General features: G+C 41.3%; 1 protein-coding gene across 4 annotated transcripts in view; it reads right to left on the bottom strand.

Annotated features, from left to right (window-relative positions):
• The window catches only part of OS9 (OS9 endoplasmic reticulum lectin), a 30,085-nt gene extending 21,806 nt beyond the window's left edge, over positions 1-8,279 (bottom strand). For all 4 annotated transcript variants that reach the window (XM_061204627.1, XM_061204625.1, XM_061204626.1 and 1 more), the window contains exons 1-5: positions 8,092-8,279; positions 7,489-7,665; positions 6,272-6,335; positions 6,065-6,141; positions 5,781-5,879 (exon numbers count right to left, since the gene is read on the bottom strand). In XM_061204627.1, coding sequence (XP_061060610.1) covers positions 5,781-5,879; positions 6,065-6,141; positions 6,272-6,335; positions 7,489-7,665; positions 8,092-8,253 — 579 coding nt within the window. In that variant the 5' untranslated portion in view covers positions 8,254-8,279. The remainder of the gene's footprint in view (positions 1-5,780; positions 5,880-6,064; positions 6,142-6,271; positions 6,336-7,488; positions 7,666-8,091) is intronic.
• Positions 8,280-23,528: the final 15,249 nt, after the last annotated feature.

Genomic DNA, 23,528 nt, shown 5'->3' on the forward strand with positions numbered 1-23,528 from the left:
GGGATATACATAACAATCTGATACAGTCTTTGAGTTCTGCAGGAACTAAGGCCCCACCCAGATAGAGGACAGAATGATGATACTGACCTTCCTGACTTCAATCAACTAAAGCTTGGACTCTGTCCACTTTTGCCCCAATTCTATGCTGATCTCCTCTACTCAAGCCTCTTCATGAGTATGCATACACCCTTAGCTAAAAAATTCCCCAATTTTGCTGTTCAGGGAGACACTGGTTTGGGAAAGATCACCCCTGTCCTTTGTACTTGCTGCAAGTAATAAATCCTTCCTTCTCCTGAAAAAAAAAAAAAAAAAGAAAAGAAAATCCAAAGGAACCCAAACAAAAAAATTGTTAGAGCTAATAAATGAATTCAGCAAAGATGCAGGATATAAAATCAACATGCAAATATCAGTTGTATCTCTATACACTTGCAATGAACAATTCAAAAAGGAAATTAAAAAAAAAAATTTCATTCACAATAGCATAAAAAAAAATACTTAGCGTACATATATCCAAGGAGGTGACAGACTTGTACACTGAAAACTACAAAACATTATTAAAAGAAATTATAGAAGATACAAATAAATGGAAAGACATTCCATGTTCATGGACTGGAAAACATAATATTGCTAAGACGGCAATACTATACTAAGTGATATACATATTCAATGCAATCCCTATCAAAATCTCAACAGTATATTTTACAGATATAGAAAAACGCATCTTAGGGCTTCCCTGGTGGTGCAGTGGTTAAGAATCCGCCTGCCAATGCAGGGCACACGGTTCAAGCCCTGGTCCGGGAAGATCCCACATGCCGCGGAGCAACTAAGCCCGTGCGCCACAACTACTGAGCCTGCGCTCTAGAGCCCGTGAGCCTCAACTACTGACTCCGCGTGCCACAACTACTGAAGCCTGCGCGCCTAGAGCCGGTGCTCCGCAACAAGAGAAGCCACCGCAATGAGAAGCCCACACACCGCAACAAAGAGTAGCCCCCGCTCGCCGCAACTAGAGAAAGCCTCCGCGCAGCAATGAAGACCCAATGCAGCCAAAAATAAATAAATAAATAAATTTATTTTTTTAAAAAAATCATCGAACTGGATCTCCATGTCATGCCACAGAATGGTAAAAACATCGATTAGTGAAAAAGCAAAACTATACTGATGTATAATTTTAAAACACAAAATATATATATTGCCTGTGATATGTGTAGCACTAATAAAAGTACAAAGCAAGCATAGAGATGGTTGCGGTTGTTTCTGGAGAGGAGAGAGAGGGAAGAAATGAGAGGGTGGCTTTTACTATATCATTAGCATTTTATTCCTTCTATTAAAAAAAACAGATCTGAAGCAAATATGGCAAAATGTTAACATCTGTTTAACTTGGCAGTGGATTTATGGGTCTCTTTGACATTATTTTCTGTATGTTTGAAATATTTCATAATTAAACATTTTAGTGGAAAAATCTTAGATATCTCTGAAATCTTACTTAATGTATGAATTGAGATAGGGATCCAAATTTATTTAATTCCAGATGGCTAACCAATTGCTCCCAAACTCCCCGGAAACTGCACTTTTACCAAACACTGTGTACACTGCTCCCGCCAAGGAGGCACTGGGAAGATGGAACTTCACCAGGCCTGCCCTGGAGTGCGGGATTCACTCAGTCACTCAGGCTACAAACTTGGGTGGCCCATCAGGATATAAAAGCAGCCACAGAGGAACGCCCTCAACTTTCTGCCACTAAAACCTCCAGACTCCCCAGCAAATATGCCATCTTTCTGTTCTAGTTACAACCATAGAGCCGCCTTCTCAGGATCCCAGCCCTGCCCACATTCTCTTCTCATTCTTTCTCCTGTATCTCAACCTTGCCTCCTTTCTACTAGGTCCACCCAGCATTTAAACATGCTCCCATCTTAACACATGAAACAACAAGCACAAAGTCCCACTTTCCCAAGCCCACAGCCCTGCTAACTAGTGCTCGCCTTTTCCCTTCCCTTCACAGCCAGACTTCTTCAAAGATTCCCACTTCCTCACCACGTTCCTCAACACCTCAGCTTCACCAGCCCACTGACACTGCCAATGACCTCTGGCATTGAGTCCAACCAAAGGACTGGTCAGGGGAGACTGGGAGCAGAGGACTTAGCAATTTTCATCTGGTTCCCATCCCTACAGTCTGAATTTTTATTTCCATGTTCGTGTTTTGCTTTCATTAAAACAATTCCTATGATCACCCACAGCAGTTTTTAATTCTCCTCTTCCTTGAAAGTTCAGATGCAGCCAACACCACGGACCAGTCCCTCCTTGAGACATGTCCTTCCTGGGTTCCATGTCACCACAGTCTCCCTTCTGGTCGCTTCTTCTTGGCAAAGCTCCCTTCTGCCCAGGCTTTCAATGCTGGCTTCCTCACAGTTCTGTCCCACTTCTCGCTATATCCTGTTTCTTGGGCAAGGGGCAGGGGGAGATTTCATCCATACCATGGCTTCAATTATTAACAGTATGTTGATGGCTCCAGCACTCTGGGTTCAATTTAGATCTCTCTCCTCAGCTCCAGACCCCCAGATCCACAGCCTCCTCAGATATCTCTACTTGGATGCCTACACCCACTAAAATCATCATATTCAAAATCAAAGTCATCATTTTCCTTCACCAAACCTACTCCTCTTCCCACTGTACCCGTCTCAAAAACAGAAATCGCCATCCATCCAGTTGCTCAAGCCAGAAACCTGGGAATCTTACTATATTGATTTTGCCCCTTAAATCTCTCCAATAATTCACATGTCTTCACCCCTGGACCACCTTGTTTTCTCACCTGGATTACTGCTGGATTACTGGTGGTTAGTGAGAACCACCTTCTCACTGGTCTCCCAATCATTTGCTATGCTCCAGCCAGAGTGAGCCTTCAAAACCAACACAGCATATGGCACCACTCTGCTCAAAATACTTGACTGGCTCCCCCTCGTTTCTCAGATTGTCCAAACTCCTCAACACAGCTACAGAGCTTCATGACCTGTGACTTGTCCCCTAAAGACTGCCCAGCCTCATCGCCCACAATTCCCTCCAGTCACTGGGAACGGCTATCAATCCCTCCTGCCTCCAGGCCTTTTGCACTCACTGTACCTTCCGCCTGCAACGCCCTCTCCTTCCCACTGGTCTATGGCTGCTGGACTAACTCTTCATCCTTCAACTGCTGGTTCAAAGGTCACCTCCTCCAGAGGCCTCCCCTTGACCTGGACTCGGTTAGTTCCTTTATTGTGTGCTCCCCTGTGAAAAGTGCCTCACCCATCAGAGAGTTTATCCTGCTTCCTGTGGCTCTTTATTTAATGTCTGTCTCCTGAGAGCAGGACTAGGTCTCTCGATCACCATTTCATCTCCAGCGTCTATTATAGTGCTTGGCACAGGGCATATGGTTCAGCAGATGTGAGGAAAATGCCTTCAGTTCTCGGCCTACTGAAGGTACAGACAAGTAAAGAAACAAACAATACAATCAAGTGCTATAATAGATTATATATGTGTGTGGATGCTGTGGCTTGCTATAGTCTGAATGTCTGTGTCTCCCTAAAATTCGTATATTGAATTCCTAATGCCCACTGTGATAGTATTAGGACGTGGGGCCTTTGGGAGATGCTTAGGTCATGACGATGGAACCCTCATGAATGGGATTAATGCTCTTATGAAAGAGACCCCACAGAGCTCCTTTGTGAGGATACAAGAAGTCTGTGATCTGGAAGAGGGCCCTCACCCAACCATGCTGGCACCCTGATCTCAGACTTCCAGCTTCCAGAACAGTGAGAAATAAATTTCTGTTGCTTATAAGTTACCCAGCCTGTGGTATTTTGTTATAGCAGCCCAAACAGGCTAAGACGTGGATATATGTGGACGTGGTTGTATGTATATGAAGCGCTGAGGGAACACAATGAACTTTCTGGGCTAGCCAAGAAAGGTCACATAAAATAAAGTGACATTTGAAATGGCTTATCATTTCTTCCATTCATTCAATAAATAATCTCTGGGCACCTACTTGGTGCCAGGCGCTGTTGAAGGCACTAAGGATACAGCATAAAATGAGACAGACGTTGTCCCTGACTTCCTGGAGCTTATTCTAGTGGGGATAGAGAGAGAGATTAAACTCAAAAAATAAGCTAATTTCAGGAAATGATATATGCATTGAAGAATATAAAACACTGTAGGTGTTTACCAGGATCAAGGCAGAAGGGTGTGTGTGTCTGTGTGCCTATGTTAGGTCTCCCTGTGGAGGTGTCATAGGTATATATAACCTGAGAGGATGGAGCCAGCCATTCAAAGATCTCTGGGAAGATGGCGCTAGGCAGAGGGAACAATAAGACTCATTGGTTCAAAGGACAGGAAGAAGGGCAGTGGGACAGAAACGCAGTAAGATGTTATATCTTCAACCCAGACCCTGTCCCGGAACTCCAGAATTACAGAGTCAACTACCAACTGACCGTCACCACTGGGATATCTAATAGGCATCTTGACCTTCATATGTCCAACACCAGCCTAGTTTCCTCCTCCAAACCCGTTTCTTCCCACTTGAGTAAATGACAATTCCATTCTCCCAGTTGCTCAAGCTAAAATCCCTGGAGTCATACTTGACTCCACCTCACATCCAATCCATCAACAAATCTTGGCTCTACCTTCAAAATATATCCAGAATCTGGCTGCTTCCCACCACCTCCACTGCTACCACCCCAGTCTGTGCTGAAGTATTTGGATCTTATCCTTTGTGTGAGGCATAATTATTTGAAGGCTTTCCAGAACTCGGTAGAGAAGGGACACTTGCTTATAGGGGTGTGCTGAAGCCAGCTCAGGCCAGTTCACAAGAGCCAGCTGGTAAGTTTTCAGGAATGTTGCAAGATGATTGACATCACAGTGATAGCATGAATTTTGCCATGATGGGGATATTTATACCATGGATACTGGCAAACATTACATCTGGGCTTCCCCTTCCACCACCCCACCCTACCCTGGCGATCCCGGTGTTCCACATTTACCAGCACACAGCTGCATGTGCAAATCTGTATTACATAAAGATAATTGTGTCATGTGGTTCTCTACAGGTGTTTATGTTTGTGAATACACATTAGAACCACCTGAGGAACTCTGCGTACCATACAGCTGTCTGCCTGAACTCAGTTAAGGACTACTGGATCGGGAACACTTGTTAAGAGGCTGTTGGCAGTGATGCAAGTGAGATGAAGGTACCAAGCATGGGAAAGAAGAGGCGAGTTGTGAGAGAAGTCTAGAAGTAGAATGAGTGGACTTTGTTGTTGACCCTGCTTCCTTTCCTCCATATCACTTCTCAGTTTGTAATCACAGGCTCATTTCTGTGATTCTTTAATCTGTCTTCCTCTCCTGACTGTAGTCCATGAGAGCAGGGGCTGCGTGTCTGCTCACCACTGTACCCCCAGAGCAGAGCCCAATACCTACACCAGCACGACCTCATTGCAGAGTCGTTAAATGATGAAAGGAGGACAAAATGAAGAAGTAAGAGTCAATAATGACACTCAGATGTCCAGCTTAGGTGACAGAAAGGAGAAACACAGATAAAAGTGTGGTTGGGGGTTCAGAGGGGAGGATTTGGGAAATGTTGACTTGAACTGCCTCTGAAAATCCAGGCAGTGACGCAAAGCTAGAAATATGAGTCTTAAACTTAGAGTTTAGGGTCTGGGAGAGAAACTCTTGACTATACCACGCAACCCTGCCCTCTTCTCTTAGAATCTGAGTTGTCACTGGGGGAGTGTCAACTTCCCTCTCCCAAGACTCACCCGAACCTCAGCCTCCCGGGGCCTCCCGTTGAGGTCGCATTTGGACCCATTGCCATAGGTCTGGCTGTGGTAGCGTTTCAGGCGATGCTGCTTGGAGGCCTGGGGAGGACATCAGGCAGGAGGGAGGGGTGTGAGAAAGACAGCAAGGGGGAAGAGGAGCACTTTATCCTAATAGCCACCAAACCCCAAGAAACACGTCAGCTAATCCTGACCCTCCCCTTCTCGTCAGGGCTCTCAGTCTGTAGCCCAGACCCCTTTCTCTCCCAATCCCACACTCCTGCCACCTTGGCTGTTTCATCATTCCAGTCGAAGGCCGATTGGTAGTAGCCGAGATAGAGGACTTCACCTTTGATCTCTGAATCTGCAAGAGAAAGCACAGTGAAGCATGGTTACCCTGTCCTCAGAGGACTAGGAGGGAAGGGAACTGGGGAGGGAGGTCACCTTCCATGACAGGTTGCTGAGGGCTTAGGAAAAATGTAGGCGGGAGTCACCTTCCATGTGGTACTGCTGGATGTGGCGTCCATAGCAGAATTCATACGTCCACCAGTCCTTGGTCTGACAATAAAAAAAATGAACAGTTGGGGGATGGAGTACAGATGTCTCTTCTTGGAACCAGAATCTCTCTTGGCTCCAAGACACATAACCTCTCATTTACTTTTCATCTCCCTCTGCTTCAACACTCAATCCTCCAGGTTCTCGGTGAGGAGGGAGGGCTGTTTGCCTTCTGTGACTTGGAGAGAGACCTCTACAGCCTAAGTGGTTAGCACCTGTGGGTTTTCCACTCTTCTCTTTTTATAAAAAAATCCTTCTTTGAGGACTTCCCTGGTGGTCCAGTAGTAAAGAATCTGCCTTGCAATGCAGGGGATGTGGGTTCGATCCCTGGTCAGGGAACTAAGATCCCACATACTGTGGTGCAACTAAGCCCGCGTGCCTCAAACTGGAGAGCCCACGCACCCTGGAGCCTGCGTGCCACAACTAGAGAAAAGAAAAACCCGCATGCCACAAATAGAGAGAGAAGCCCGTGCGCCGCAACGAAAGATCTCGTGTGCCTCAACGAAGATCCCACGTGCGGCAACTAAGACCCAACACAGCCAAAAAAAAAAAAAAAAAAAAAATCCTTCTTTGTCGTCCACAAAGATACGAAATCACGATATCCTTGAAGCACTCAGACCAGGGAAACACAGAATATTAAAGTATTAATTGAACTCCCTTATACTGTTTTAGCCACGGGGGATACATCTGTGAACAAGATAAATTCTCTGACTTCATAGACTTACGTTCTAGTGCTAGGACTCAGACCAAAAATGAATAAACTGATGATTCAGTTAAAAAGATGATTTCAGATCATGAAAAGTGCCATGATGAAAATAAAATAGGATACTGGGCAGAGAGTGACAGAGGAGGGGGTGACTTTGCCAGGAAGGCTTCTCTAGGGGAGTGCCCTTACTGCCCCACACTGACCCTCTTTAGCACCTCAATCTTAGCTTAACCCTTATTCTGAGCTCTTCTAACTCTCCTCTACATTCAGCAAAGTGTCATCAGTGGTTACAGGATTCTTTGCTTCTTTCCGATCTGTACAATATGCCTAGTCCTTCAATGGCCTTCTTAATTCCAACAGATCCTCCCCATCACTCCTCATTCACAGGCACAATGGTTCCCAAATAGATAGTTTCCAAGCCCTAGTTCCCTCCATCCCAGTCCCTTTCACCTTCAGCAGGCAGGGCGCATCTTTCATTGGGCTCAACAACTCAGGGATCCCAGGCCCTTGGTAAGCAGGTGCCTCCTCCTCCCTTTCACGCTGGAAGTGAATAGCTCCAGCTGGCAGGCGACATTCATAGCGCTGCTTGTACTTAGAGGAGACAATCACCACGTCCGAAGCTTGGCTCTGGGAAAGAAGTGGGGGTCGGGGGGCAGGGAGGCAAAGAGAGGTTGGGATCAGGGAGAACAACGAGATCCCTCTTCATATCCTGGGGAACAGCCCAGTCAAGACAGAGTGAGCCACAAGTCCTCCAGCTGTGCTTAGCGGGTGAGGGGTGAGGGCACTCCCCCTTCTCCACGGGGGAGGAGTCTGAGTGTTTCAATCAGGAACTGGGACCTGAAGTGGACAGTGGGAAGCCCCACCCCTCCCAGGCCCTGGCCCCAAGGGAATGGGTCTCTGATTACGACCCTCAGGAGTCCTCATAAAACCCCTGCTTAACTCTTCCCGATTCTCCTTAGGCTCCCGCCACAGACTCCACAGCTGCCCTTCTTCCTCTACCTTCTCCCCCTTCCCCTTCTGCCCCGGACCCTCGTCCCCTCTACGCCTCCTCACCTGCCCTCCCATGACAGGCAACGGCAGTATCTCGATCCCATAACGCATCTCACTCAGCTCCTCCAGGTTCAGGCTCCCGACACCGCCGGTCAGACTTGCGGGAAACAGGAGCCCCAGAAGCAGCAGCCCCAACAGACTGGACAGCACCGTTTCCGCCGCCATTTTTCGTTCCCCTTCTAATCCAGAACAACTCCTTCCGCCCTAAACCTGGCGGCGGCCTCACCCCGCCCATCGACGCTCCAAGGTGTCATTGGCTAAGTGTTCTGTCCCTCTTACGTGCCCTAGTCCCATTTGCCAATGTGGCTCCAAAGCCCACGAGGAGGTGGATCACGACGATTAGCAAAACCACTCGCTGCGCACGATTGGTCAGAGAGGCCAACCAATCACCAACGATATTGGACCCCCTCCCACCCTCTATCAGTTCCCGAGAGGCACCGTCTACCCGCTAGGCCTAGTTAAGCAGTTTTTCTCGGTCCTCGCCCAGCTGTTGTGCGCATCTCTAATTGCTTTTTAAGCCGTTTCTTGTATTGTGTCCGGCCGCCGCCAGGCGGAGGATTGAGGCGGATGGGTGCGTGCACGCAATACTCCTGAAAGCTGCTTAATACTTGTGGCAAAACAATTGTTATATAATAGTATTCCTCTTTTCACATATACATACAACTTAAGGGCAATCTGGTAATTTCTGTCAAAACCTTTCTGCGCGATCCTGCAGTTGTCGTCTAATAAAATTATCCTAAAGAAACAATGGGGGCTTCCAGTTGAAAACTGGGAGCTGGGGGGAGAGGGGCAGGCGGCGAATGCACGTATTATCCTCCAGGCCATGTAGGAACAAAGGGACAGGGAAAGGAGACAACAGCAGCAACATTTTAGAAGCTAGAAAGCAGATGGAGGAATGGTAACTGATTTAGCAAACCTGTGAAACTGATTCCTAAACAAACATAAACATGAAATGACTGTATCTTTGGAAAAACTCATCTGGAGAATCTGTCCAGCCCCAAAGAGAATCCCAAAGATACTCTCATCAGGCTTCTCTTAAAGAAATAGGTGAAGGAATCCTACAATCAAGCCCCTGGTCTACGTGCCCCAGCCCTCACACAATCTTTCCAATCAGCTTTTTAATATCCTCACTCTAAAATATAAGCAGACAGCCAAGGATCATAAAACATTTAAGGAAAGTATTTAATGTACAAGGAAGAAACCAAAACAAGCAAGAAGAAAAAGAGCAACTTAGAGGAAACAAATTGCAAGGGAGAAAAAGCAACTGAAAATTAAACAAAAAATCCATCAAGATCCTCGGAGAGATAATATATTGTGTGCCTAAGATAACAACAGGAAGCTATTTTAAAAAGTAACTACTATTCAGGTAAGAAAAAAAGAGCTCTTGGAAATCAAAACCATGATAGCAGAAATAAAAATTCAGTAGAAAGACTGAAGGATAAAGTTGAAAATCAAATTTGCTCTACTTTAGGAGAAAATTAATAAAAAGCAAAGGATCAGTCCAGCAAGTTGAACATCTGAATAATGACAGTTCCACAAAAAGAACAGAGACTCAGAATGGAAGAAATAATCACAGAAATTATTTTAAAGTATTATCCTGAAATGGAGAACTGAGTCTCTAAATTGAAAGGGCACACTGATAGCAAAACAAATCAGGCCCACACCACATCCATCATTATAGAATTTCAGAACACTGGACACAGACAAACAATTCTAAGAGCTTCTAGAGAGAAAGGACAAGTTGCATACAAGGATCAAGAATCAGAGCCGTTAGGCTTATCAAAACATTGTAAGATAGAAGACAAGAAAGAATGGTATCAAATTTTTGAAGGAAATTATTTCCAACCTAGAATTCTACACACAGCCAAACTATGATCTAATTATGGGTCCAGAATAAAGAGAATTTCAGACATGCAAGGTCTCAAAATATGGATAGTCCATGCATTGTTCTTCAGAAAGATAGGAGAGGATTTATTACACCAAGACAAATGTTAGTCAAAAGACAGAAAAGGTATGAAATCCAAGAAACAAGGTATCCTGCACAAAAGAGAAACAAAAGGAATCCTCAAGGTGATGTTGAAAGGAGATTCCAAGTTGTAGGGCAGGACTAGAGATCAATTCATAAGATTAGAGCAGTTCAGAAGGATTTGGGAGTGATTTCTTTAAGAAATAAAATTGATTGAATACTAATACATTTGAACTTATTGAGAACAGATTTGTTTAACCAGAGGAGAGCCTGGGAATATATTAATGATAAGTATCATTATGTAGAAAGTTAAGGGGGAAAAAAGACATTAATTCCAATGAAAATAAAAAGTTGTGTTGGAAAAGCTAAACAGACTTCTCTTTTCTTCAATGTGGTTGGTTATCCTCACACTAAAAACAACTTAAAATGCTGAGTAAAATATAATTATCTTCCTTCTTAAAGCATGGTAAAGCCAACAGGATAGTGAAGAATTAACAGGCCAAAATCTAAATGAAGTCAGAAAACCTAGAGGGTTTTGACAGTCAAAACCCTGTAGTCACATTTGCTTGGAAGGCATTTGCCAAAGTTGCAGAGTTGACCTTTGTTTTTTTTTAATTTTAATTTAAAAAAATTTTTATTTATTTATTTGGCTGTGTTGGGTCTTAGCTGCAGCATGCGGGATCTTCGTTGTGGCATGCGGGATTTTTCGTTGCCGTGCACGGGTTCCTCATTGTGGTGCACGGGTTTCTCTAGTTGTGGTGCACAGGCTTCTCTCTAGTTGTGGTGCACGGGCTCCAGAGCACGTGGGCTTAGTAGTTGCAGCACGCAGGCTCTCTAGTTGTGGCGTGTGGGCTCAGTAGTTGTGGTGCATGGGGTTAGTTGCCCCGCAGCATACAGGATCTTAGTTCCCTGACCAGGGATTGAACCCGCATCCGCTGCATTGGAGGGCAGATTCTTAACCACTGGACCACCAGGGAAGTCCCCAACCTTTGTTTTTTTAATGTATTTTTTGAACTCTTTTTAAAATTGAAGTATAGTTGATGTACAATATTATGTAAGTTACAAGTGTACAATATAGTGATTCACAATTTTTAAAGGTTATACTCCATTTACAGTTATTATAAAATATTGACTATATTCCCCATGCTTTACAATATATCCTTGTAGCTTATTTCATACATAATAGTTTGTATTTCTTAATCCCCTACCCCTATATTGCCTCTCCCCCTTCCCTCTCCCCACTGGTAATCACTAGTTTTTTCTCTACATCTGTGAGTCTGCTAGCTTGTTGTATTTTTTGGATCCCGTATGTAAGTGATGTCATACAGTATTTGTCTTTCTCTGTCTGACTTATTTCACTCAGCATGATACCCTCCAAGTCCATCCATGTTGCTGCAAATGGCAAATATTCATTCTTTTTTATGGCTGAGTAGTATTCCATTGTATATATATACCATGTCTTCTGTATCCATTCATCTGTTGATAGACACTTAGATTGCTTCCATATCTTGGCAATTGTAAATAATGCTGCTATGAACATTGAGGTGCACGTATCTTTTCGAATTAGTGTTTTTGTTTTTTTTCAGATATATACCCAGGAGTGGGATTGCTGTATCATATCGTAGCTCTATTTTTAGTTCTTTGAGAAACATCCATACTGTTTTTCCACAGTGACTGCACCAATTTACATTCCCACCAACAGTGTACAGATTTGAGCTTTGTTGACGTGTTTTTGTTTTCTAGAGTATGGGACAGAAGGTCCACTAGAGGTGGAGACTCTGAGAGAAAATCCTCCTGGTAGTGAACCTGTCCCCAGGTCCCCAGCTCCAGGGAACTGCAAGGAAGTTTGCCTCAGTGCCAAACAAAGGAGAATTTGTAATCACAAGTAGGCCCTTAAAGAAATTTACAGACCAATTTCACAACATTTAAATGGTTTTAAAAAAATTCAAGCTGTAAATTTAGATTTAAGTGGTTCTGAGGAGGAGAAAATAATGGCCCAGGCACTTGGCAGAAGCAAATGCAAATCCACTCTGGAAAAACATCCCCTTCATCCCAGGCACCAAAGAACTCCTACAAATCATTTTTCAAGGGAAGTTAGTAACTCATAATGAAAAATAACTAAACCCAAAAGGACACAAGACACTGTGAATGAGAACCAGAAGAAACAACAGCAGAAACGGAGCCCAAAAGAATTCAGTATTGTAATTACCTGACACTGATTATAATTATGCTTACTATACTTAAAGAAATAAAAGAAATTTGAAAATATATCAGAAAACAGGAAACTATAAAAATAATCTAACATATTTAAAATAGAGTTTCTAGAAATAAAAATACAGAGTTTTAAATTAAAAACTAAATAGTTTAAGAAGCAATTATTCTTCAGAGAAGAATTCCAGCTAATAAGAGCAGAAGGAATGATATACTGTCATTTTATAATCCTAACGAAATAATTGATCGAGGCAGTAGTCACCAATGACTGTCAGAAACATTAGCCAAGAGGCTTATAGATGAATCAAGCTGACACCATGTGCATACACTGATAAAACTTAACATCATGAAAAGAGGAACAACCAGACATTATGTGCTTCTTGACGGGATACAGTAGGAAGTACAGAGCATTATCTACAAAGGATTCTTGCCAAAAAAACAAGACTCTGTATATAACTACCAGTTTATAGGAAATATGAGAAACAGGACAATATGTTAAACAACACCATGAGAATCAAGAATAAAAGAGGATCAATATTCCAGTTTCTTCAACAAATATATTGCAAGAAAAAAAGGGGGAAGAGAACTGTTATAGGTTAAAAGAGGTTTAAGAAATGTATCAGTCAAATGCAATGTATAGCTCTTGTGTGGATCCTGAATCAAACTACCTAGAAAAAGACTTTTATGAGTCAACTAGGGAGATTTGGACACTGACTGGATATTATATGATATTAAGATATCATTGTCAATTTTGCTGGATGTAATAATGGTATTATGGTTATGTTAAAAAGATACTCCTTATCTCTTAGAGATACATACTCATGTATGTAACAATGAAACAGTATAATGACTGGCATTTGCATTAAAATAATTCTGTGGGAGTCTGGGAGAAGTGGTGGGAGTATAGATGAAACAAAATTGGCCATATTTTTAGTTGAAGCAGCATGATAAATACATGGAGATTCATTATACTTTACTTTTGATTGTATTTGAAATTTTTCATTTAAATTTTCTTTTTAAAAACTCAAAGAAAGTTTAAACTTAGCTGAAGATAGGATTAGTGAAGTAGAAAACACATCAGAAGAAGATACCCAGAATGAAACACAGAGCAACAAAGAGAGAAATATGAAAGAGAAAATAAGACATACAGAGAGTAAAGTGAGAAACCTGGTTAGAGTCCTGGAAAGAGAAAGAAAGAATGAAGCAAAGATAATTGTTGAGCATATCCTAGAACTAATGAAAGATACAAAATCAACATATTCAAGAGGCCCCCAAAAATTTAAAGCAGAATAGATGGAAAAGAAGTCTATACTTAAGACATATCACCATGAAACTAAGTGACACTAACGAATAACAGCAGATATCAAAAGCATTCAGAGTATGGGTTGGATGGGTGGATGCATGTGTCAGAACTCATTGACCTACAACATAGGCCCATGCATTTCACTGCATGTACATTTACCACAATAAAAATAAAATTAAAAGCTGCCAGAGAAACAGATTACCTTCAAAGAAGCAGCAGTTAGACTGAGAACTGACTTCTCAAATGACATCAGTGGAAGCCAGAAGACAATAAATGATATCGTCAGTGTGATGAAAGAAAATAACTGCCACTGGGAATTTTATGGCTAGTGAAAATATCTTTCAATAATAAGGGCAAAATACAAATATTTTCAGACCAAACAAAAAACAAAAACAACCCCCCAGGAGGGTTTGCAACCAGAAAAGATATACTTCAGAGGAAAGGACAGGGATACAAGATGGAAGGTCTGAGATGTAAGAAGGAATGAAGTGGAGAAATAGGTAAAAATCCTACATGATTATTGACAGTAGAAAAAAACAGTGCTAATGTCATATGGGGTTTAACTATTAAGATGGAATCAAAACACACCAAAGCAATAACACACATTGGGACCTTGATGAATAAAGTAAATTGTTCAAGGTGTCTTGTATTGTCTGCAAGGAGAGTGTGCTGATTATTATGTCTTTTGGCTTCAAATCCACCCTTCTATGTACCACTGTGATGTTGGAGCTGGTATTCTGAAAACCACATTTCATTTTTTTTCTTTTAAACAGACTTTATGTTTTACAGCAGTTTCAGGTTCACAGAAAAATTGAGCATAAAGTACAGAGAGTTCCTATATAACCCCTGTCCTCACACATGCAGAGCCTCTCCTACTATCAACATCCCACACCAGAGTGGCACATTCCCTATAATCATTGAACTTACATTGACACATCATCACCCAAAGTCCACAGTTTACACTAGGGTTCACTCTTGGTGTTATACATTCTATGAGGGTTTTTTCTTTCTTTTTTTTCCTTTGGCCATATTTGGTGTGCACCAATCTCACCAAGGAGCCCTGGCTGCGCTAGGTGTACAGGAAGAGCCTCTCACCCATGTCAGTGGATACTTGGTCGACATGGAGGGCCAGCAAAACCATGGCTGCAGGCCAGCCCAAGTGTGGACCTGCCCCATTGGCCACGGGTGCTGGCGCCTCCCTGGAGACCTCCCTGTGGTCCACGGGGATCTTGAGTTTCACCACCTCATACTTCTCACCCTCATCCTCCTCACTCTTCACCAGCAGCACCAAGCTCCTCTTGCATCTCTTCCTCCTTCCCTTCCTCTTCCCCATCCTGTTCCCCCCTCCTCCTCCATCTGCTATTCACCAGGCATCTTAGTGTCCTTCAAGGTCTCTCCTGTGGCCGACTGGGAGGTCTCTGCTGTGGCCAAACAATCCTGCTCCACCTGAAACCAGCCACCTGTGCTCCCTCCATGGCCTGGGCCTTTAGTTCCCATGAGTTTTGACAAATGTATAATGACATATATTTACCATTAATAGTATCGTACAGAATAGATTCACTGCCCTAAAAATCCTCTGTGACCCGTCAATTCATCCTTTCCATTAACCATTGGCAAACACTGATCTTTTTATTGTTTCCACAGTTTTACCTTTTCCACAATGTCATATAGTTGGAATGGTACAATCTGTAGCCTTTTCAGATGGGCTTCTTTCATCTAGTGATATGCAATTAAGCTTCCTCCATGTCTCTTCATGGCTTGATAACTCTTTTATTTTACTGCTCAATAATATTCCACAGTCTGGAGGTACCACAGTTTATTTATCCATTCATCTACTGAAGTACATCTTTGTTACTTCCAGGTATTAGCAATTATAAATAAAGCTGCTATAACATCTGTGTGCAGGTTTTTGTGTGCATGTAAGTTTCCAATTCATTTGAGTAAATACAAGGAGCATGATTGCTAGATTGTATGCTAAGAGTATGTTTAGCTTTGTTAGAATCTACCAAACTGTCCTTCGATGTGACTGTGCCATTTTGCATTCCCAACAGCAATGAATGAGAGTTTCTGTTGACCCATACTGGCATTTGGTATTGTCAGTGTTCTAGATTTTGGCCATTCTCATAGGTGTGTAGTGCTATCTTGTTGTTGTTTTAATTTGCAATTTCCTAATGACATATGATGTAGAGCATTTTTTTCATAAGCTTATTTGCCACCTGTATATCTTCTTTGGTGATGTGTCTATTTGGGTGTTTTTCCCAATTTTTAATTGGCTTGTTTGTTTTCTTATTGTTGAAATTGAGAGTTCTGGGGTATATTTTGGATAACATTCCTTTATCAGATATGTCTTTTGCAGATTTTTCTCCCAGTATGTGGCTTGTCTTCTCATCCTCTTGACAGCATCTTTCACAGAGCAGAAGTTTTTAATTTTAAGGAAGTCCAGCTTATCAATAATTTCTTTCATGGATGGTGTCTTTAGTGTAGTGTCTAAAATGTTATTGCCATACCCAAGATTTTATCTATCTAGATTTTCCCCTACGTTGTTTTTTTTTTTAAAACATCTTTATTGGAGTATAACTGCTTTACAATGGTGTGTTAGTTTCTGCTTTATAACAAAGTGAATCAGTTATACATATACATATATCCCCATATCTCCTCCCTCATATATCCCCATATCCCTCCCACACTCCCTATCCCACCCCTCTAGGTGGTCACAAAGCACTGAGCTGATCTCCCTGTGCTATGCGGCTGCTTCCCACTAGCTATCTATTTTACATTTGGTAGTATATGTAAGTCCATGCCACTCTCTCACTTCGTCCCAGCTTACCCTTCCCCCTCCCCGTGTCCTCAAGTCCATTCTCTACACCCTACGTTGTTTTTTAAGAGTTTTATAATTTTGCGTTTTATACCTAGGTCTATGATCCATTTTGAGTTAACATTTGTGAAGGGCGTAAGGTCTGTGTCTAGATTCTTTTTTTTTTTTTTTTGCATGTGGGCGTCCAGTTGTTCCAGCACCAGTTGTTGAAAAGACTGTGTTTTCTCCACTGTATTGCCTTTGCTCCCTTCTCTCTCTCTCTCTCTCTCTCTCTCTCTCTCTTTTTTTAGCTGTGCCCCGCAGCTTGTGGAACTTAGTTCCCCAACCAGGGATTGAACCCAGGCAGTGAAGGCGTGAAGTCCTAACCACTGAACTGCCAGGGAATTCCCAGCCTTTGCCCCTTTCTCAAAGATCAGTTGACTATATTTATGTAGGTCGATTTCTGAGATTTCTTTTTTTTTAATATATATTTATTTATTTATTTGGCTGCACCAGGTCCTAGTTGAAGCACACGGGATCTTTAGTTGCAGCATGAGAACTCTTAGTTGCGGCATGTAGGATCTAGTTCCCTGACCAGGGATTGAACCCAGGCCCCCTGCATTGGGAGCGCAGAGTCTTAGTCACTGGACCACCAGGGAAGTCCCTATTTCTGAGATTTCTATTCTGTTCCATTGATCTATTTGTTTCTTCTTTCACCAATACCACTATGCTTTGGTTACTGTAGCTTTATAGGAAGTCATGAAGTCAAGCAGTGTCAGTCTGCAACTTTGTTCTTCTCCCTAATATTGTGTTGGCTATTCTGGGTCTTTTGCCTCTCCATATAAACTTTAGTATTGGTTTATCAATATCCACAAAATAACTTGCTGGTGTTTTGATTGGAATTGTGTTGAATCTATAAATCAAATTGGGAAGAACTGACATCTTAACAATATCGAGTCTTCTTATCCATGAACATGAATATCTCTACATTTACTTAATTTTTCATTGATTTCTTTCATCAGAATTTATAGTTTTCCTCATAAAGATATAATACACATTTTGTTAAATTTATACCTAAGTATTTCATTTTTGGGAGTGCTAAAGTAAATGGTATTGTGATTTTAACTTCAAATTCCCCTTGTTCATTGCTGGTATATAGGCAAGCAACTGTCTTAAAGGACTTTTTTATTGTTTTGAAATATACATAATATAAAACGTACCACCTTAGCCATTTTTAAGTATACAATTCTGTGGTATTAAGTACATTCACATTGTTGTGCAGCCATCATCATCATCTATCCTGTAAACACTTTTCATCTTATAAAACTGAAACTCTATGCCTATTAAGCAATAACTCCCTATTATCCCCTACCCCAACCCCTGGCAACCACCATTATACTTTTTGTCTTTATGGTTTTGACTACTCTAAGTACCTCATAAAAGTAAAATCGTATAGTATTTGTCCTTTGGTGACTGGCTTATTTCACTCAGTATAAAGTCCTCAAGATTCATTTATGCTGTAGCATATTGCAGAATAATATTCTGTTGTATGTATATGCCACATTTTTCTTATCCATTCATCTCTTGATGGACACTTGTGTTGCTTCCACATTTTGGCTATTGTGAATAATGCTGCTATGAATATGAGTGTACAAATATCTCTTTGAGACCCTGCTTTTTTTAAAAAAAATATTCTTTTCCATTATGGTTTGTCATGGGATATTAAATATAGTTCCCTGTGCTATACAGTAGGACCTTGTTGTTTATTCATTCTATATATAATAGTTTGCATCTGCTAATCCCAAACTCCCAATCCATCACTTCCCCAGTTCCCTCCCCCTTGGCAACCACCAGTCTATTCTCTATGTCCGTGATTCTATTCTGTCTCATAGATAGGTTTATTTGTGTCATATTTTAGATTCCACATATAAGTGATATCATATGATATCTGACTTACTCAGTGTGATAATCTCTACTTGCATCCATGTTGCTGCAAATGGTATATATAGTATATATATATGGTGTATATATACCACATCTTCTTTATCCATTCATCTGTTGATGGACATTCAGGTTGTTTCCATGTCTTGGCTATTGTGAATAGCACTGCTATGAACATAATCTTTTTGAATTGTAGTTTTGTCTGGATATATGCTCAGGAGTGTGATTGCTGGATCATATGGTAATTCTATTTTTAGTTTTATGAGGAACTTCCATACTGTTTTCCATAGTGGCTGCACCAACTTACATTCCCACCAATAGTGTAGGAGGGTTCCCTTATCTCCACACTCTCTCCAGCAACTGAATGTTTATTCGATTGCTTATTCAATTGAGATGATCATGCGGTCCTTTCCCTTCATTTTGTTAATGTGGGATATTACATTGATCAATTTTTGTATATTGAATCATCCTTGCATTCCAGAAATAAATCCCATTTGCTCATGGTGTATGATCCTTTTAATATGCTGCTGAATTCTATTTGCTAGAATAGAAAGAATAGAAATCTTTATCAAAGATTTTTGCATTATGTTCATACAAGATACTTGTCTGTAGATTTCTTTTATTGTAGTTCTTTGTGTGGCTTTGGTGTCAGTGTTATGATAGCGGAAGTGGTGTGCTGCTGTAACAAAAACCAAATATTATGGCACTGACATAGCAATCAGGTGGCCGTCAATGAGAAAATTATACTGGAGGCCCAAAGGATGGCAATCTATTTGTGTTAGTAAACAAGACAGTAAACACTGTTCTGTTAGGAAAACAGAAACAATTCTGGGTATTTCGAATAGAGAGAATTTAATACAGATAATTATTTACAAAGTGCCACAAGGGATGGAGTAGAAAAAATGGGAAGATAAGGTTACTCAATGATTAGTAAGTGCAGGAAGTCACTAACTCTAGGGCCAGTGGAGCAAAAGGGGAAATAGTGTTACCCAGAATCTACCATTGCTTAGCACTGAGGCTGCTGCTGTTGAAACCCAGATGCCTGAACAGGAACAGAATCACATTGCTACCAATGTTACCACTGCAGCTCCCTCCAGCGCTGTCAGAACCTAACAGGAAGCCACACGATTAGGAAAGTAGTCCTACTTGACATTAGAAAAGATGTTCTAAAAGGGTAAGTGTGGAGCTAAGAGACCAAAGACACTATCTGGAACATCATGTTCTACAATGACAAAATACTTGGTAAAATGATGCCTGTAATAATTTGGAAAACACAGTATACGCTATTGAGCACAAAGGGAAGAGGTTGGAAAGAATCAAATGGCCAGCATGCACTGGAAAATTTTGGATGCATTACAAAAAAGAGATGAGAACTGGCTTTTTTTTTGCAAGCAAATATTAAAGGGAATTACATGTCCAGAAACATTAGGTCTTAAACTGTTGGAAAACTCTATTGCTTTAAGACTTAAAACAGTGGGAAATAAAATTGAGAAGGCCCTGATCAAAAAGTCTTACTGGGCTTCCCTGGTGGCGCAGTGGTTGAGAATCTGCCTGCCAATGCAGGGAACACGGGGTCGAGCCCTGGTCTGGGAAGGTCCCACATGCCGCGGAGCAACTAGGCCCGTGAGCCACAACTACTGAGCCTGCGCGTCTGGAGCCTGTGCTCCGCAACAAGGGAGGCCGCGACAGTGAGAGGCCCGCACACCGCGATGAAGACTGGCCCTCGCTCGCCGCAACTGGAGAAAGCCCTCGCACAGAAACGAAGACCCAACACACCCCAAAATCAATCAATCAATCAATCAATAAATTAAAAAAAAAAAGTCTTACTAATATCCAGCCTTGTGGCAAAACACAGATTAAGAATGTGTCCTCTCTTGAATTAAGAGACAGCAAAAATTCCTCTAAGTTTTTGCAGCATTGCACCACAAAGAAACCACAAACTGTCTCTGACAGTTCAAATATAAAACCACTATATGGCTTCCAAATTTCTACTATAGAAAGTTGGCTCTAAAACTTGTATAGCCCCAAGGAGGGAATATTCTCCAAAGCCTACGTGAGATGTAATCATGATGATAGAGAATAAGTAAACCAACCCCCCATGCCAAAGGTGGCTCCATGGAGAATACAGATAACAAGGTTTATTCAAATAGCAGAACCAGAGTCTAATCAGAGAAATTCTGTGCTGCACAGCAGGAAACTTCACTATGCCTGCCCTGCAGGATTCCCATATCACTAAGAGCCATTGACTGCAGCTGGTCTTCCTTCCCTTCGTTCCTTTTCTGAGTGTGAGTGTTTATTTGCAGCTCTTCTGTACCTATAAGGGAGGGGGTGGGGAGGCAGAGAGGAGCCACATCTGGAACTGAGGAAGAGGACTTCAAATCACTCTGAGATTTTGGGTTGAACTTGATGCAAGAACTAGATGGGAATTTGTGTTCTCTCACTTGAGGTGAGTATGTTATATACATGTGTGAGTAAAAATAAAATGAATATTTGGTGACTAAAAGGATAGACTCTGGTAAAAGCCATATCATGTGTTCACCAAACCGATTTCATTTTCTTCCTGATCCTACAGCTAGGTTACATTTCCTAGTCTCTGCTGTAGTCAGATGGAACTGTGTGACTGAGTTTTGTCCAATGGTGCGTGAAGTGATGTACACTACCTTCAGTTCTGGCCCTATAAATATCCTGTGTGATCACCCATGTTCTCTTCTGTCATTTGTTTGTGAACCCATGGTTCAAAGTAGAAATCATAATGTAACTAGAAAACATTTATAATTTATTGATAATGAAAATATTGTTATATCAAAACTTGTGGGATCAGGGACTTCCCTGGCGGTCCAGTGGTTAGGACTCTGCACTTCCACTGCAGGCGGCACGGGTTCCATCCCTGGTTGGGGAACTAAGATCCCACATCCCGCATGCTGTGCAGCGTGGCCAAAAAGTGGGATCAACAAAAAAAGAAAGAAGAAATCTGATCTGATCAATATTTAACTACCAATTTACAGAAAATACAGGGGGACTGAAAACATTAAAAGACACCTGGGGATGCAATCAGCAAAAGCAGACTATGGAAAACAAGGGGGTAAACATCTAGCTTCTATAATAAATAAATGGCAGGAAATAAAAAATGATGGTGGGATTATCCATAGATTAAAGGAAACTTAAAGAGCCATAACAATCTAATGGAGTATACGGGCCTTATTAGGACTGTGATTCAAACAAGCCAAGCATAGTTTTCTTTCTTTTTTTTTTTTTAAATTAATTAATTATTTTATTTTATTTTATTTATTTTTGGCTGCACTGGGTCTTCGTTGCTGCACGCGGGCTTTTCTGTAGTTGCGGCGAGTGGGGGCTACACTTCGGTGCGCGGGCTTCTCATTGCGGTGGCTTCTCTTGTTGCGGAGCACGGGCTCTAGGTGCGCGGGCTTCAGTAGTTGTGGCTCGTCGCACGGGCTTAGTTGCTCTGCAGCATGTGGGATCTTCCCGGACCAGGGATCAAACCCGTGTCTCCTGCATTGGCAGGCGGATTCTTAACCACTGCGACACCAGGGAAGCCTATAGTTTTCTTATTTTTTAAAAAAAAAATTGAGATAATTAGGAAACTTTGGAAATACCGAATATTTGATTATATTAAAGAATTACTGTTAATTTTTTAGTGTGATATCATACATGTTTATGGTTTTTAAATTTTATTTATTTTATTTATTTTTGGCTATGTTGGGTCTTTGTTGCTGCGCGCAGGCTTTCTCTAGTTGCATTGCACGTGCTTCTCATTGCGGTGGCTTCTCCTGTTGCAGAGCACAAGCTCTAGGCGCGTGGGCTTCAGTAGTTGTGGCGCACGGGCTTAGTTGCTCCGCGGCATGTGGGATCTTCCCGGACCAGGGCTCAAGCCCATGTCCCCTGCATTGGCAGGCAGATTCTTAACCACTGCGCCACCAGGGAAGTCCCCATTATAACATTTCTAATTTTATATTTGTTTTGAATTTTCCATAATAAAATGTTTCTAAAAATACAATCTTAAATGAACATACCTTTCGCCCAGTAATTATACTTTTATTGATGTATTTATACATGTACATATGTACAATGTAATAATCTTTTGTAATAACAAAAGATTGGGGGAAACAATTTTAATCAGGATAGTAATGGCAACAAAATGATGAAACAGTCCTAAACGAAATAATATGCAACCATAAAAACAAAGGAGGCAACTCTATATGTATTTCTACTGAAAAGTCTCTAAGGGGGAACACAATTCCCTTTTATTAAGGGGAATTAAAAACAAGCTGCAGAGCAGTGCATTTAATATCCTATATTTGTGTGTGAATAAAGGGAACAGAAAAAAGAATCTCTAGTCATAATTGCTTGTAAATGCACAAAGAAAGGCTGAAAGGACACATGAAAAACTAACAGCAGGGTTACCTTGGGGGTGGGGGGAGGGTACAATGAGAACTGAGCAGATGGGAAATAAGTTCGGGAGGTAGATTTTTCACTGTACACTTTTTTATACTTTCTGGATTTTTAATCATTGGAAAATATTATTCATTTAAAAATTATATAAGGAAATTAAAATAGTCATAAAAAACTTGTGAGGGATACTTAAAGTAGTACTTGGTGAAAATTTTATAAGAGATGTTCATATTATAAAAGAGGAAAAGCTGGAAAATAAATGAGCTAAGCATTCATTTCAAGAAGTTGATTCCAATTGTAAAATAAATAAGTCCTGGGGATGTAATGAACAGCATGGTGAATATAGTTAATAACACTGCATTATATATTTGAAAGTTGCCAAAAGAGTGTATCTTAAAAGTTCTAATCACAAGAAAAAAATTGTAACTATGTGTGGTGATGGATGTTAGCTAGGCTTATTGTAATCATTTTGCAGTGTATACAAATATCCAATCATTATGTTGTACACCTGAAACTAATATAACGTATGTTGATTATATCTCAATTCTTTAAAAAAGAAGTTGAAAAATGAACAGCAAATTAAGCCCCTCAAAAAACAGAAGGAAAATAAAGAGTGAGTGGAAATTTATAAAATAGAGAATAAATACAATACAGAAGCTCAACAGAGGCAAAAATTGGTTCTTTGAAAATACTACTAAAACTGATCATCCTCTGGAGAGATTGACCAATAACAAAAGAGTGAGGCAAAAATAATCCATGATGGGACTTCCCTGGTGGTTCAATGGCTAAAACTCCACACTCCCAATGCAGGGGGC

The sequence above is a fragment of the Eubalaena glacialis genome, chromosome 11 (assembly GCF_028564815.1).
Source record: "Eubalaena glacialis isolate mEubGla1 chromosome 11, mEubGla1.1.hap2.+ XY, whole genome shotgun sequence".
Lineage (NCBI taxonomy): Eukaryota > Metazoa > Chordata > Mammalia > Artiodactyla > Balaenidae > Eubalaena > Eubalaena glacialis.